General features: G+C 46.7%; 1 protein-coding gene across 1 annotated transcript; it reads left to right on the forward strand.

Moving 5' to 3' along the window:
- Positions 1 to 9563: 9563 nt before the first annotated feature.
- On the forward strand, positions 9564 to 16978 carry GHRH (growth hormone releasing hormone). The gene is made up of 5 exons (XM_065415012.1): positions 9564 to 9643; positions 13313 to 13450; positions 15477 to 15581; positions 16366 to 16497; positions 16909 to 16978. The coding sequence occupies exons 1-5, from the start codon at positions 9564 to 9566 to the stop codon at positions 16976 to 16978; spliced, it is 525 nt and encodes a 174-aa protein (XP_065271084.1).
- Positions 16979 to 17260: the final 282 nt, after the last annotated feature.

A 17260-nucleotide genomic window follows, 5' to 3' on the forward strand; every position in this document is an offset into this window, starting at 1 on the left:
TAAGCCCCCAATCCAAAATGCTTGGTGGATAACTAATAGTATGGCAGTTAAACAGATCATACCCTTCATAAGCATGGATTCTCCTTGTTCAGAGGGGCAGTGTACGAGTCAGTTGTCTATAGCAGCTTGGGTTCAGGCAGTAGGCAAGGCTGATATGAAACTCCCTCATAAAATATAATGGTCGAGAAGCACAAATAAATACCCTGAGACAGTTGAGAACTGCTCCAGAGTGGTACAGGGCTTAACAAAATAGCATGATTCCTGTGTGAGACAGGGAAGCGTAGCACCGATTTACAGCTGGGGAAAAACAATTTGTGCTGAAAAATTGGTGCTACCAGCCTCACCCATGAAAGAGCAGGAGGTTTTGTTTCAGAAACATTAGCAATGAACGTAGAGCTGAACGATCTCATTGCAATGCTGAAAGAGAGCACACGGCTGCGTGGCCCAGCACATTGATTTTTAAAGCTCTGCTGTGGTATTCAGAACATTTTCCTTATTTGGTGTTAAAATAACAAGAATATCTATGTACAAATGTCTGATTTGCACAGCAACCCTTTTCCTCCTGAACAGTTTTGTGTGGAGGCTTCTTTAACTCAGATCTGGAATAAAGAGAATAATCCTTCCTGTGGCTCTTCCCACAGTTGCTTTTGAGCTGAATCACATTTTAAGAAATAAAATAAAAGGGGATGGGGAACGGGGGGGGCGGGGGGGAAGTGTTGGAGAAGTGTGGGAATCCCAGGGGACGGGGGTGTGGCTAGGGGTCAGGGGACGGGGAACAGGGGGAGTTGGATAGACGTGGGGTCCCGGGGGCCTGTCGGGGGCAGAGGTGTGCATAGGGGTCGGGGGGCAGTCAGGGGACTGGGAGCAAGGGGGTGAGGTCCTGGGGGGCGGTTAGGGGACAAGGAGCGGGGGGGGGTTGGATGGGTTGGGCGTTCTGAGGGGGGCCGTCAGGGGGCAGGAAGTGGGAGGGGGCAGATAGGGGGCAGGGGCCAGGCTGTTTGGGGAGGCACTCCATACAGTTTTGCCACCCCAATGTGGCCCTCGGGCCAAAAAGTTTGCCCATCCCTGCATTAGACCTTTCTCTGCTAGACTGAAGAGCCCATTATTAAATATTTGTTACCCGTATAGCTACTTACAGTCTGTAATCAAATCACCTCTTAATCTTCTCTTTGTTAAGCTACAGGGCATATTTTCTAATCGTTTAATCATTCTTATGGCTCTTCTCTGAACCCTCTCCAATTTATCAACATCTTTCTTGAACTATGGACACCAGAACTGGACACAGGATTCCAGCAGCGGTCACACCAGTGCCAAATACAGAGGTAAAATAAACACCATACTCCTACTTGAGAGTGCCATGTTTATGCATCAGGTTCGCATTAGTCCTTTTGGCCACAGCATCATGTTCAGCTGATTATCCACCAACCCCCCAAATCTTTTTCAGAGTCCCTGTTTCTCAGGATAGAGTCCCTCATCCTATAAGTATGGCCTGCATTCTTCATTCCAGATGTAGACATTTACACTAAGCCATATTAAAACACAGATTGCGTGCTCCCAGTTTACCAAGCAACCCAGATCGCTCTGAATCTGTGACCTGTCCTCTTGATTATTTACCACTCCCGCCATGTGTGTGTCATCTGCAAACTTGATCAGTGATGATTTTATGTTTTCTTCTAGGGCATTAATAAAATGTTAAGTAGCCTAGGGCCAAGAAGGGATCCCAGCAGGACCCCACTAGGAACATCTGTTGAATGATGATTCCCCATTTACAATTACATTTTGAGAGGTATCAGCCAGCTTTTAATCCATTTAATGCGTGCCAGGTTAATTTTGTATCTTTCTAGTTTTTTAAATCAAAAAAATCATGCAGTAACAAGTCAAAAGCCTTACAGAAGTGCAAATATATTACATAGATCCTCTTTAGGGACAGATCCAGCTCCTGTTTAGGCCATGGGAGCCTTTCATTGATTTCAGTGGGAGTTGGATTGGGCCCATGATGTCGGTTTGACCGCAGTAGGGATGGAAGCGCTATATTTATCTACAGAGCAGGTACAGTTCAGGCAGTGGCAGTGCAAACTTCCCTCACACCACCCTGCCAATGTGCATCAACCCTGACAGAGGGACTGCCTCTAAGAGCAACAGAGGAGTTTCATCCTTGCCCTCTACCATGGCTGCCAGAGAAGACTGAGGATTAGTGTCTATGGGGATGGTGTGTTTTGAGAGAAGGCTGCAGAGTTAGGCCAACACTGAATGCTTTTGAAAATCCCCCCCCTTCCATACCAGAGAAGACCAAGTGGGACATCTTGTCCTGCCATCCTGTCTGACAGTAGCCAGAATACAGCTGCTCCAGAGGTGCAAGAAACTCTGCAGGAGGCAACTCTGAGATAACCTGCCCCACAGAAAGTTTCCTCCGAACACCCAAAATAGCTGGAGGTTGGCTTATGGTCTGAAGCAGGAGGGTTTAGATCCCTTCCGATCTTTTGGTAGTAACAACTTTTCCAGTCTGGGTTCACACTGGTCATGGAGCAAGGAAAGTCTTATTACCAGCCCCCAGCGCCATCCAGTTCCCTCCGAAATGAGGCTTTGTAAAAAGCATTTCCCGAACGGTTCCTGCAGGAATGGAACAGGCCACCGGAAACCAAAATGGAGGGATGACATGGCAAATGGAGCAGGACCTCTGATTTTTCCAGCGCACATGCACAGAGTGAGGCTCTTCAGAGAGATGCTTTGCTTGCCTGACGTGAGGCTGCGATGTTTGCGAGGGACTGAAGCATGAACTGCCCTGCTAACGACAGCAGGTGCCAACAACAAAGGGGAAGGAGGAAAAGCCTGATAATCAGGAGGAAAAGAAAAAGGCCAAGAGATAAACCTTCCTACAAAGGCAGCAGGAGAGAATATTAATGGTTAACTTTCCCCCATTGTGGGTTACAAGGAAAAATGACATTTTAAAGGGAAAAGAAGTTTACCTTGTAAAGCAAATTTGTCATTCATTGTGCCAAATTATTGTTGTTATTCTATATCTGTAAGATAAAGGGAAAGCATGCAAATCATCCTCAAACTGCAGGCATAGCCCCCCCTTGCCTCCCACACCTCCCTGCCTGCATCCTCGTCCGCAAAAAGAGGGGATGCTAAACACAGCCCTTTGAACGACTGGAGGGTAATTGATCCTCTGACGTTGAGAAGCCCACAGAACTCCTAAGGGAGCACAGGTATAAAAGGAGAAGGTGCACCTCTCGCAGCAGCAGCAGAACTGCCACGGTAGTTGGGGAAATCTGAACGAGTCTTGGTCCCAGTCAACTGGGACCCTGCACAGGTAAAGAACTAAGGAGGAAGGAACCCAGTCCAGTTCGCTGAAGCAACAAAAGCTGGCAAGAGAGCGAGAGAGAAAGAAGTATTTTTAACCGGGAAAGGAAATCACGTAGCGAGCTGGGAAGATCCCATTTCCTCAGGGAACGGTAAGTTTGATCCTTTGCATGTGTGTTTTAACAAGATACCTGCTATTTGGAAACTGGGGGCAATTCAGTTACCCTAAAACACAATCAGATTTGGCATTTATCAGCAGCCTCAGTACTAATCTCAAAGGGCTTTATGGATTAAGTTATAGACTGAAACAATTATGAATAACTGAAGTGTCTGATACATGTAAATATACAAAGTAATGTTATAGAACAGCCTTGCAAAACAGTCTGAAAATTTACGAGCCCAGGCACAGAATCTGCACCCTGCTCTTACAACACTGATGATGAAAGCCACCACAAAACTAATATTTTACTCATCCATTAATAACTATTTAGTTGAGCCAAACAAAGGGATGAGTAGAAATTTGGAAGACTTATGGGCAACGCACATCCAATTACAAGATAGCAGAGGAAGCAATTGGAAATATCTTTGTACTTTTAATTGCAATATTGTACAGTATAAAAATCAACCTTACCAGACTGCAGGAGTAATTAAGGTTTCATTGCATCCCCACAGCAGTATTTTCAGGACTGATTAGACACGTATCCCAGACACAGTAAGGAACAGAAGGAGTGATCGATCTAATCTATCCATCAGTATTTTCACAAACACTGCAACATTAAAATTGCATGAGGGGGTGTTGGGAAACTGTTGTGCTTTATCTTTTACAATCACATTAAATGCTTTTCATCTTAAAGGGAATTTACTAATCTCCCCCGCTCCCCCTCGCTAGAATGCAAAGCAAAGAAGTGAAATTAACCCTGTCATAATTAAGACGGGAACAAGATTTTCCAGGGCTGTCAACTTGGCCATGTTCAGAGAGCGAAACTTGAACATTCTTCTGTTCACCCTCTGAAATAACGGCCACACTTGTGAAGGTGAGCAGGACTCCAGGTTCAGTATCCCTTGTGTATGGGGTGGGAGAAAGACCAAAGGGGAGAGGACCAAGGGGACAGAAATGAAGGGATATGAGAGAGAGAGAGAGAGAGAGAACGGGAGAGGGGAAAGAGAAGATAAGGAAGGTAAAAACAGATGAGAGAAAAGGAAAATCAAAAAAGCTTCTTTAAGAAACTAATGGGGTCAGAGGGGGTACAGAATAAAGATTTCAAAAGGGATGAAAACAGTCTGGAGGAACACCTGGCACTGAAAGGAGAGGAGCTGGGTATAGAATGAAAGTGGGGATAGTAGTGTGTGGTGGGGTGTCTTACCCTAGGAATACAAACGGGAAGGAAGGGAAAAGCAAAGGGCTATATTCTCCCCTGGTTGCACTTGTGCAACCCCACTGCCATTTCATTGCTATGCTCTCACAGTGGTTTGGCTGTTCATAATATAAAGAACATTGATTGGCACCCAAGTCTGGGACAGTGCCAACGCTCCTTTTGGAGTGTCTAGATCACCCTCATTTTCTTTATCAGAAGTTGATGGATATGATTTGGGATTCATGTTGGGGTACCAGGGAGGGGGGCATGCTTCCTCCAGAAAACAGCAGTGTAAACCTAAAACCAGAAGCCTTATAATTCTGTCCCACAGGAGTGTCACTGGTTCGGTTCCCTGGCATTCGGAGGGTCTTCATGGGGCTGACATGATGGTTTCTAAGAGGCAAGAATTCTTTGGGAGGTGGATTCAGTTCCCTCTTTTACCAACAATCAGCTCTGTTCTAAAGTTAGGTCAAGCTGCTTCACTTCCAAAAGAACAACAGATGGAAATAGTGCTGAAGGCTGACCCAGCCTGCAGGTTTGAAGCATAAGCAGCTGTAAACTGGGAAACCAGAAAGCAGGCTGAGGAACTGTTTACAGTAATTAATAGTTCCATCCTGCTCCCTGGGAGTCTGATTCTGCACTCACTGAAGTCAGTGGGGGCTTAACTTTGGGGCAAGGACTGTCTTTGTGTTCTGTGTTTATACAGCACCTGCCACAATGTGGTCTGGTTCATAACTGGGACCCCTAGACACTACAATAATAAATAAATATCAATAGCAGCGAGATCAGCTCCTATGCCTGGAACACCTTCCTACTCATTTTGCCCCAAACAACTTTCCTCTCCTCCTTCAAATAGCTTCTTAAAACACAATTTGTCCATGAGGATCTTCAGTGATATCCCACCAAACACAAAACCCCTTTTGTGTCTATCAAAAGCACAAACACACCCAACGCTCCTGTGTGTCATCACCGTGTTGTCAGATTTCAATTTTGAGCACCTTGGCCTAGGGATCATATCTGTGCAGTGCCACGTGCACTGATGGCACTCCATCAATGATCAACAGCAGCAACAATGCCCTGTCCTTAGGGATAGACACACCTGCCTGTGCTGGTCAGATATGCAGCCCAGTCTTACAGACCTGGCTGGACTGGATCGTGTTCACACAACTCTCCACTGAATCTTCGAGGTTCACTCTCCTTCACCCACACAGTCCTTTGAATTATTTTGCATTTCCATTTCATCTCCCATCCCTGATCATTTCCATGTGCAGTTAGATTCCTTCTCCTTCACTGTCAGTCTCCTGCTGCCTGTTTGATCCTTTCAGGCACTGGAAGAGAAGAAGGATGCCTTTGTGCCTATGGCACAGGGCCAGAGATCTGGGTTCTATCCCCGAATTTGTAGCAGGTGATAAGCCATTTAGGGCTTGACAGTGGCATACAGGTGCTGCAGCCTGTTGTGGGCAGCACAGAGGAGTACAGCCTGGCAGGAGCTCTGCAGGGAGTTGTGCCAGAGCTAGCACAATATGTCCCAGAGGGCAGGAGGAACTCTGCTGCTGCTCCACCCATGGAAAGGGCACGGCATCCTCTCCTCCTGCGGATGCCAGTGCAGAAAAGGGAATAGCCCCATCTCATGTCCTGCTCTTCACTGGTCACTTTGTCTCTTTCTACATACAGCTCTGCACCTTCTTTCATTCCTCTGCTTGGAACAACTTTCCCCTCCCTGTGTGCCATGCACCCTTCTTGTTCTTCTTCAGATCCCTTTTCACTCACAACAGCTCCTTACCTGTATTTTCTTGCTGACAATCACTCCAGGCTCTCCTGTGTCTTGGGCGAATACCCTTCATATGAGATCTATCCCAGTGAGCCTGAAAGCTTTTTGAAGTCAGGACTGTGGCTTCTTATGCACTTTGCCAGCAGTTGTCTAAGTTCACAGCTCTAGAAATAAATATGTATTTGGATTTTCTACTAAACTACAATAAAATAGCAACCATCTGGTATTCTGGAGCCCCGGGTAACAGATTAAACACACACACACACAAGTGAATAAACAGACCTGTCAATTACCTCAGATCAAATAAAATAACCCAACATTGTAACTAAACTAATCAACTTCCCCCAAAGAATTCCCACCAATGCCACAACCCAGCTCTACCCAACCTGTGATTGACACCCAATTAGTTTTTTTTTTTTTTTTTTTTTTTAAAGTAAGCATTTTTCCATTTTGGAATATGGTTGTTGATAAATTTCCATCCAAATGATAACATTTCGCAAACATTTTTATTTTGATCACAAAGGTACTTTCCATCGGAAAAAAGATTTAATGGAAATTTTCTTCCAGCTCTAATTTCCACAAATAAAAGCCCAGAGTTCAGTTCACTTTCATCCACAGACTTGGATTATTCCTGTTCCCAAGTATCCAGACAGCTGCTAAACAATCATGAAAGTGTTTGCCTATCCTGAAACATTCATAAGAACGGCCATACTGGGTCAGACCAAAGGTCCATCTAGCCCAGTATCCTGTCTTCCAACAGTGGCCAATACCAGGTGCCTTAGAGGGAATGAACAGAACAGGTAGTCATCAAGTGATCCATCCCCTGTCGCCCATTCCCAGCTTCTGGCAAACAGGTTGGGACACCATCCCTGCCCATCCTGGCTAATAGCCATTGATGGACCTATCCTTCATGAATTTATCTTCTTTTTTGAACTGTGTTATAGTCTTGGCCTTCAGAACATTCTCTGGCAAGGAGTTCCACAGGTTGACTGTGTGTTGTGTGAAAAAATACTCCCTTTTGTTTGTTTTAAACCTGCTGCCTATAAATTTCATTTGGTGGCCCCTAGTTCTTGTGGTATGAGAAGGAGTAAATAACACTTCCTTATTTACTTTCTCCACACCAGTCATGATTTTATAGAGCACTATCATATCCCCCCTTAGTCATCTCTTTTCCAAGCTGAAAAGTCCTAGTCTTATTAATCTCTCCTCATACGGCACGGTTCCATACCCCTAATCATTTTTATTGCCTTTTCTGAACCTTTTCCAATTCCAATATATCTTTTTTGAGATGGGGCAACCATATCTGCACGCAGTATTCAAGATGTGGGTATACTATGGATTTACGTAGGGGCAATATGATATTTTCTGTCTTATTATCTATCCCTTTCTTAATGATCTCCCAACATTCTGTTCGCTTTTTTGACTGCTGCTGCACATTGACTGGATGTTTTCAGAGAACTATCCACAATGACTCCAAGATCTCTTTCTTGAATGGTAACAGCTAATTTAGACCCCATCATTTTATATGTATAATTGGGATTATGTTTTCCAACGTGCATTACTTTGTATTTATCAACATTGAATTTCATCTGCCATTTTGTTACCCAGTCACCCAGTTTCGAGAGATCCTTTTGTAGCTCTTCGCAGTCTGCCTGGGACTTAACTATCTTGAATAGTTTCGTATCATCTGCAAATTTTGCCACCTCACTGTTTACCCCTTTTCCAGATCGTTTATGAATATGTTTAATAGGACTGGTCCAGTACAGATCCCTGGGGGACCTCACTATTTACCTCTCTCCATTCTGAAAACTGACCATTTATTTCTACCCTTTGTTTCTTATCTTTTAACCAATTACCAATCCATGAGAGAACCTCCCATCTTATCCTATGACTGGTTACTTTGCTTAAGAGCCTTTGGTGAGGGACCTTGTCAAAGGCTTTCTAAAAATCTAAACACACTATATCCACTGGATCCCCCTTGTCCACATGGACTGTTATCGCTCCAGAAACATGTTGTTACTTGTTTTCCCATGTCAGGTGTTGCAGGCATCCATTATGGGAGGAGAACCACATACTATGCAACTAAGCTGACCAACTGCACAACACAAGTAGTGTGTCGGCAGAAGCTAGGCTAATGCTCTAGAACCCAGGACACCTTCCTAATTCCGCCTGTGAACTTAGGTGAATCGCTCTGCTTACGAGGGCCTCCTTTATCCCCTCCCACCCTTTGTCTATTTACCTGTAAGCTCTTCCGGGCAGGGACTCTCTCTCTCTGTGGTTGTATAGGGCTTGATGCAAAGGAGTCCCAATCTCAGCTGGAGCCCCTAGGTGCTCCTGTAATCCAAACAGCTCCTCAGAGGGTGAAAGTTATTTGTGCAAACTATCAGGCAAATATTTACAAAGAGCAAATCCATTCAGAGGAAAATCAGGATTGCGTTCACTAGCCTGAAAAAAGAGCTCAGCTCCTAACAAAGTAGTTCAAGCAGCTCTAATTAAGACAATCCCACACTCCCTGCTTCCAGTCTCTGACTCGTCTGGGTAAAACGTGCTCCAGTAGTGGCGGGTGAGAGCAGAAAGGCCTGGTGAGAGGGGAGTATGTTCTGATCCCAGCTCACAGGCAGGGGGTTATGGATTCAAGGCCAGCGTTTGTATCACCATCAGCATTCCCTGGAAATGGGCTCTAGAGTCTGGCCATCAGTCACCAAAGGCAGGGAGTCAACTTGCTGGGACAGCGTTCCAGGCAGAGGCAGGCATTGGAAGGGGCTGCTTTGCTGAGATGGTGGCTGTTAATCGGGTATTTATATGATAATCATCGTGCAATGCCAAGACACGGATATGCCGAGGCCGCTGTCTTGCAAGGGGAAGTACATGTTGGGTATTATAAATATAGGCTGCACAGGGTGATTTCTGTCCCATTGATGCCGATGACACAGGGATTCAGCGACTTGAGTCTGACTGAGAAAATGAAGATGTAGCTGAGAGCTCCCATGCACATTCAAGAAGCTTTCTCCCAACTCATTGGCAGTGGTGTGCTCAGAGCCCCCAACTGCTGCATGTGAGGTCAAGAGTCACTGTCTGTTACCATCACTGATTTGGATTTCTCTTGATTTCAGGTCACTCCAGAAGGGTGAAGGATGCTGCACAGGGCCATCTTCCTCCTGTTCCTCCATTTAGTCATGTGCTCCATCTCTTCTCCTCTCTATCCAGCTCTCAGGTAGGCTCCAAGCCCCTTTAACTTCCTGCCTGCCCAAAGATTTCCCCCCATCGCTCTGACTTCACTCCTATTTTCTGGCCTGGGCATTTGGTGGATTTTCATACCAGGCTCAGGACACTGCAGGCAGCATTTTGCAAGCTCCCCCCACCAGCTCCAACAGCACATTCCATGCTGACTGGCAAAGCCCTCTGCGTTTTCAGTCTCCCCACCACCACAAGCTGTGGCAGTTCTTAATCCTGACTAGCAACATCCTCTGCTATTTCAGTCCAGGGCTCCAGGGCCCCCACGCATCTCTGACAGTTCACCTCATCCTGACCCGCAGCACCCGTGCTATTTCTGTCCTGATCTCTGCCCCTTGCCTGTAGCCCTGTCAGCTCACCTCAGTCCTGACCCACACCTCCTCCTGCTATTCCCATCTGGAGCGCCTCCCACACATGGCTCTGGCAGTACAAGTCAGTCGTGACCTGCAGCACCCCCTGCTATGCCGGGGCTGAAAGTCTCCTGGGCCGACCCTGCAGGTTGTGCCAAGTTGTCTTGTTTAAACATTACTTTATGCTTCAGTGAGAACAAGCTTTTCCTCCTCCTCATTCCTCTGGCTGGGATGAGAAAGCGGAGCCTGCAATGTCTCCATGAGCAGCTGTTTACATTGCTATTATGGGACCCACAGCTTTCTGATTCATCTGGGTCCTTGGCTCACTGAAGACGCATGGCACAATGTTGAGTCCAGTATTCACTCCATGCCCGCTCTTTGTTGTCATTGTGTCTAACAGCGTGAAGTGTTAAATATAAGGCCCCTGAGGATGCAGTCGAAACAAGGGACAGCCAGGGTCAAACGGCCTAAACAGTTTTAAAGCAAAATATGTAAGTCCAGGGCTGGTGATAGCAGCCAGGGCAGCAGCGCGGGAGCCCAAGTCCTCTGTTTACTCACAGAACAGGTACATGAACGACAGCACAACAAGCTTACCCACTCACTGCCACAGCAACAGACCTCAGGTCGACCTAGAGACCCCTCCTCTACTGGCAATAGCAGAGTTCAGGCTCCACTGAGCTGGCCAACTGGGGAACCAGTGGTAGCACTAGACACTTGCTTGCACGGTGCTCAGATACCACAGGCTGGGTGCAGGATAAAAATCCAGATAGAGCCAGAGTACAATGCCTAGAATCACAAGCTCCTACATATGAGCCAAACTGCCATCAGATAGCAATTGTTTTTTGTTGCAACCACGCCATGCTGGATTTGAACTGGTGACCTAGAGTGGACTCTCTATATAGTTCATTAGCAGTCTCCCAAGTCATCAGGCAACATCTCTCTCTCACTCCCGACATTATTAAGGTTGCAAAGTCAAGCACTCAAAAGTTAGGAAGTGCCAGAATTCGGGTGGCCGGTGTAGCTTTAACTTGGCCCCACTGTGCGTATTCATTAAGTACTCACATACAATTTTTTCCATGTTGGACAGCAAGCCCATAGGAGGAAGCGAAGCCCCGATTCCTGTTCCCCTTCCCCCCAACTTGCAGCCTCTTCCACTCCTCCCACCCGGTTCCTTTGCCCAGTCAGTCCAAGTTTTCCCCCACACCAAACTCCTTGTCAGGGCCATCTCTCCTACCCCTGTTGTGCCCCCACACTGGTTCCTAGTCCCAGTCAGAAGCCAGTGCCAGTCTTCCCCCATCCAGTCTCAGTCCCCACCCCCATGTCCTCCACTGGTTCCCAGTCTCAGTCTCCTTGCCTAGCTAGTCCATTTGTCTCCCCACTCCCCGTCCCAATCTACTCCTTCCCTCACCCCCCACCGTCTGGCTTTTGTCCCTTCTGCATTTGAATTGGACAGCTGCTTCCTCTGTGCTGGCTGGATGCCAGCAGGGGATCACTGAAAGCACATGAGAGATGGACTTCCTGCTCTCAGTCCCAGCGCACCCCAGCCCACAGCACTTGGGAGCAGCCATTACTGGAAAGAGAAAGTCCTTCTGAGCCCCCCCATAGCCCTGGGCTGAAACAGGCTCAGTGCTCGCCTACACTTAAAATGCTACAGGGCACAGTTGCACCATTCCAGCTGCTCTGCTGCAGTGCTTCAGTGTAGACACTTCCTACACCGAGGGAGGGATTCTCCCATCGGCGCAGGCAATCCATCTCCCCGAGAGGTGGTAGCTAGGTTGATGAAGAGCTCTTCCATTAACCTAGCGCTGCCTACACAGGGACTAAGGGCACATCTTCACTACCCGTCGGATCGGCGGGTAGCAATCAGTCTATCGGGGATCGACTTATCGCGTCTAGTGAAGACGCGATAAAATCGATCCCCGATGGCTCTGCCGTCGACTCCGGAAATCCACCACGGCAAGAGGCGGTAGCGGAGTCGACGGCGGCGCGGCAGCGGTCGACTTGCCGCCGTCCTCACAGCCAGGTAAGTCGACCTAAAATACGCCACTTCAGCTACGCTATTCACGTAGCTGAAGTTGCGTATCTTAGGTCGACCCCCCGCTGTAGTGTAGACCTAGCCTTAGCTATCCACTCAGGAGGGTGGATTTTTCACACCTCTGACTGATGTAGTTAAACCAACCTAATTTTCTAGCGTAGACCTCACTCTGCAGGGATGGCACATGGGCAGTCTGGTCCTACACAGGAGCAGCGAGGGGCTGGAGCATGCTTAGTGAGGACAATCTTTGGAGATTTTAGCTGCTCAAATCAAAGATGTCTCTGATCATTTACAAACCCCTGTTTTTCAAATGCTTATAACTTGGCCAACTTTGAAGTGGATTTTTATGGGAAGGGCAAAAGACGCATCCCTGACACAAAGGCCGCCCCCTTGCCAAATTTGGAGTACAGGCGTGCTAGGACATTTTAAAGAAAAGGTCTCACAAATTTTTTAACAGGGGGAAAACAACACATTTTGCCCTAGCCTCGTTCTTGGAAATAGCTGAGCTATTTTGGTTAAATTTTTCAAAACAATTCAGCCTGGCATGGAAAATTTCAGCCTAAATGGTTGAAGTTTGGCAAAATTATAAACAGTTGAAAACAGGATCTTATAATGGGAAGTGTTCAGCAACCGTAATAATATAGATGGTACAGCCAGCCCTGCCTTTAATTAAAAAGTTGTAAGTACAGGTTAACTGTCTTTGCTTCTTCTGTATTATTGTCCACTTGCATTGAAGTGAGAGGTGTAGGAGCTTTGGTATTATATGGATTGAAGGGTTGTGTACTAAGGCCTCCTTGTAATTCATTTAAGTATCTCTCTACCACCTGTTGAAATCTTATTTTTGTAAGTTCACAAATCAGTAGATCTACAAAACTTTAGGCTTTGCTTTCAAGAACTGGCACAGTGAGAACACATTTGGTTATGTTTTGCCTGGGTATGTTGGCATTTTGGAGAGGGGGACCTGTCTGCTACTTTGTGCCTGGGACTTCTGGGTTTCTAATCTCAAAAGGTGCCTAGCATATTGGTATAAGTAGCATCTAGGCAGCTTCCAGAGCTGGAGGACAGCAGTACAAAGACAACCTGCGCTGTCTCCATGAGACAGGGAAGGGAAGAATAAGAGAGAAGACAAGCCATACCGAGGTGAACCCAGCAAGTGCTACTTAAGGACTGCTGGTGGTTGGCCCGGTGGAGAAGGCTATGGTGGTGGGGAGATGGTGTGGATTGCAGCTTGGTTGTGCTCAGAGCTGCTGGCCCGTTCTTACAGGTACAATCCACTGCCCATCTCTAGCAAGACGGTGAGCTTTCAGCTACAGGACGGCAGTCCAGTGCAGAGCAACAATCTCTCTGTGGAGCAGCAGCAGCAGGAAGAGGAGGGTTTTCTAGCCAACCCCGCTGAAAAAAGGTAGGTGCCTCCCTCTCCAACCCCAACCCACAAAGGGACCCTCAGTTAAGTTCTTCCTACACTGCAGTCCATGAGGGAAACAGCAAGAGGATTTGAGGGCACTTGTGGATGTTTTGCAGAAATTACAGTGAGGATTGAGTTCTAGGGCTGGTTGAAGTTTTTCCAGCCCAACTGTTTTTCGATGGAAAATTGGGTTTTTGATTAAAGTTTTTTGCAAAAATTGTCTGCTTTCTATAGAAGATATTAAAAACCCAAACATTTGAAAATTGAAAAGCTTTCACCTGAAAATGAAAAAAAATTCAATTTGGAAAGGCAGCGAAGGTGCCTCCTGGGAGTTGTAGTAGGGCTGCCTCTTGGTCTCATTCTCTACTGGACTACATACATCTCCCATGATGCACTGTGGTGACTCAGTAAGAAAGGAGATCATGGTGCATTATGGGAGATTTAGCTCAGCCACCAAGACCTGCCCACAGAAAAGAAAGGAGGCATAATGCACCTAAACGACAACTCCCACGAGGCACCGCAGCACCATTTCCATAGAAACGTGCAGGGACTTTTTTTTTTTTTTTTTTTTTTTTGCAGGGAGGGGGCGGTTTTGGCCAAGGTTTTTCGGGTTTTGATATTTTGCCAAAAAGTCAAACCATTTTCCAGCCACCTTCATTGATTTCTCTAGTGGTTTAACACACAGGACTCAAATTGAAAACAGCCACGCTCTGTGGCTACCTAGGTCAGGAACAGAAGAATTTTAAGTCCAATTGAAGCCATAGAGGGAAGGGTAGGTAGGAAGCGTGTAATTACTCACACAGGAATTTGATCAAGATGCTTGGAATTATCACCCCAACTCTTGTCAGAAGTCCTACAGCATCTTTACTGAACTGATGTGGGCAATAGCACAGTAGCGCGTTCCCGCTGACAGACATCGCCAGCGACACAGAGCCCCCTCCCAGCACACTGCCCCATGGGTCCAGCGCTAATGCAGGGAGTGGAGTGTCACGATGCCATTGACATATCTGAAAGTGCCGGTATCTTCCTTAAAAGGTCTCCCCGACCTGGTGCTGACTGGACAAAACCCTGCTCTAGCAGATGAAGTCTGTGCTCATAGCCAGACAACATGTAGTCAGCGGGCTGTATATTCTCTCCACTATTATAAGGCTGTCTCCCTACACCTGAGTCAGTCACCTGGGGAAGGGGTTAGCTCTTCCAACCTTTCCAAAGAGACAGTTATTGACAGATAGCAAAATGAGGCACAAGATCAATACTCCTTTCCCGCCCTATTTCATGCAAGCAGCAATTCTGCAGAGCTCTAGGCATCTCTGGGAATTGTGGCAGCATCTGTTCACCTCAAAAACATTCACGAATTCATCCTCACAGCACCCCCATCAGGCAGGGAAGGATAGTTAGTCCTGTTTAAGCAGGTGAGGGAACTGAGGCAGACAAGAGCAATGGGGTTGGGTTGGTGGATTCATCCCTGTCCTTGTACAGAGCCAGGATGTGGGGACTGAGTGGGGGGCTTGCACTTCCCCTCTCCTGGGACTTCTGGGACCCAGATCCCAGTGAACATTAGAGCACCTCTGAGGGCGTCTCTGAAACTCATGTCCCAGCTGCATTCACCCCTAACGGTCCCATGGTGTTGCTGGGGAATAGCCAGGGCATAGGAACATCCTAGCCACCCTCCCCCTCACCCCTGCAGCCCAGCTGTCTCCCTACCCCCCAACTCACAAACCTTTGGGCCCTTTACAACATTTTTTTATTTAAATGTGAAGCCACTTTTCCCCAGCAGTTCTTGATTGGTTGGTAGATTTTTCCTGCTGTTTCCATGTCAGGACTTTTTAAAAAACAATTGCTTTTCTGGTGGAGAATAAAAAGGGTCAGTCAGATTCTGGGATGGTTGTTTGCCCCTTAATCAGCTCCTCTCTCAGCACTATCAGATGTGAATGGTTTTTGGTATTTTTAAAGTTGATTTCTTACCAAAAGGGTGTATTATCCAGGGTGTTTTATGCATCTAGCGTCTGTCTCTTATCTTTAGGATGCAGCGTCATGCTGATGCCATATTCACTGACCACTACCGGAAAGTCCTGGGGCAGATCTCTGCCCGGAAGATCTTACAAACCATTATAGGCAAACGGCTGGGGTAAGACCACTTTTCCTGTTCTTCTGTTGTTACTGGGTTGGGGCTTTGCGTGTTACACCAGGCAATTTCTTCCATGCACATAGCTAAAGTAGAGAACTTTCCGTCCAGTCCGATGGAATCATCATCTCTCCTAGTCACATGCATTTCTCACTGTTTCACCAGTACAAGAAAAAGCCTCTTCCTCTGTGGTCTAAGAGAACCCTGCATCCCCATATTTTTTTAAATGATCCCGACAAATCACAGTTTTCTTTGGGCATTGTATTTAATCCTTTCCTTCCCAACCTATTAGCTTCAGGGTTATTCTTAATCTCCACCACTTTAGGAACCGGCTAGAACCTTTGCGGGAAGCATTAACTGCTATCACTCACTGAAAGAAAGAAACTTGGCTTCACCCTGCTCCAAAGCAAGGGGGGGGGGGAAATCAAAATCCACATTGCTGCTCCCTCAGCTTTGACCACATACACTAGTGGTGCTAAACAAGACAGGAGACACTTGTCAACTGCAGCCTATCATTGGTCTCCCACTTGACCAACCCCATTCCTACTCAAGAGACTGTGAGCAATGAGGTCAGTTATTTCATCTTAGCAATGGATGGGCAAATGATTTGCAAATCAGAAGTAAGATCCTGCAACAACCTGATCCATGAGGCAATAGCTAAGCCACCCCTGCAAGTGCAGCAGATTCCCCATCCTTTCAGCAAGAGATGGAGAAACTGTTTGTAAAGCCCCTGTTTGCAGAGAGCCATTCTAGCAGCCCATTCTTGTTCTTTGCATAACCGAACCAGCGAACGCAGTCCAGGGGAAGGGGAGCATGAATTTTTGACCAGACGCCAGTCTGAGAGCATCTTGATGGACAGCCGCTACCACCAGCAGATGGTATTAAAGAATTTCTTGGGAGCCATATTGCAGAATCAAAGGTAGGTAGAAAGCTTTACCTTGAAATGTAGGGCCCTATAATCTTAACCCCATTTCAGTCAATAGGAGTTTTGCTGTACACTTCAATGGGAGCAGGAATAGGTCCTTATTCCTATCTGACTTATGTGGGTGAAAAGCTGGCAGTAGGTAATATTCCTCCAGTACATTCCTGGTCAGAATAAAGCTTCTACTGTGCATCAAAGCCTGCATCTTTCTTTCCAACGGTAAGCATGGCACAGCTGCATTGGGGGAAACTTGGATGGAGCCTCCCCTCCACAGCATGGCTGATACTAGTCCTGTACCTTGTCAACTTGTCTCTTCCCCCAACTCTATTTCTGAGAGCAATCACAATAGTGAGTTGTTTTCCACACAGAATGATGTCACAACCTACCCAGCTCTCTCCTCTTATTCAGGCCTCAGGATGTCAACAGTGATCATGTCGAGGACTTTACCAACACCCTGGCCAAGCTCATGAAACTGTAAATCTCTCTCCCTTCTCCCCACCGTGCTCTGGTGAGTAGCAATCCCTAGCTGCTGAGCTTTGTGCAACATCCTGCTTTTGCAGTGCTCTGTAGTGGGAAAAGAAAGGCTTAAGACCAGCGTTACTGTGCAGAGAGATAATTAAGCTTCCATCTCAGCACAGACAGCGCCCACTGAAGTCAATGAGTGGTGAGTTCTTATGTACCTAAACATGGATTTAGAGCCTAACTTTAGTTTGAAAATGGTGGCCATGAAGACTGGTACTGTTTAAAAGAACTGCTTCAA

This window comes from Emys orbicularis, chromosome 12 (assembly GCF_028017835.1).
Source record: "Emys orbicularis isolate rEmyOrb1 chromosome 12, rEmyOrb1.hap1, whole genome shotgun sequence".
NCBI classification, from domain to species: Eukaryota; Metazoa; Chordata; order Testudines; family Emydidae; genus Emys; species Emys orbicularis.

Excerpts from the sequence above, each read along its gene's own strand:
- GHRH (XM_065415012.1), top strand. The coding sequence starts at position 9,564 with ATGCTGCACAGGGCCATCTTCCTCCTGTTCCTCCATTTAGTCATGTGC. Across the intron at positions 9,644-13,312 it reads CCTCTCTATCCAGCTCTCAG|GTACAATCCACTGCCCATCT; the intron begins GTAGGCTCCAAG and ends CCGTTCTTACAG. Across the intron at positions 15,582-16,365 it reads ATTATAGGCAAACGGCTGGG|CGAACGCAGTCCAGGGGAAG; the intron begins GTAAGACCACTT and ends TAACCGAACCAG.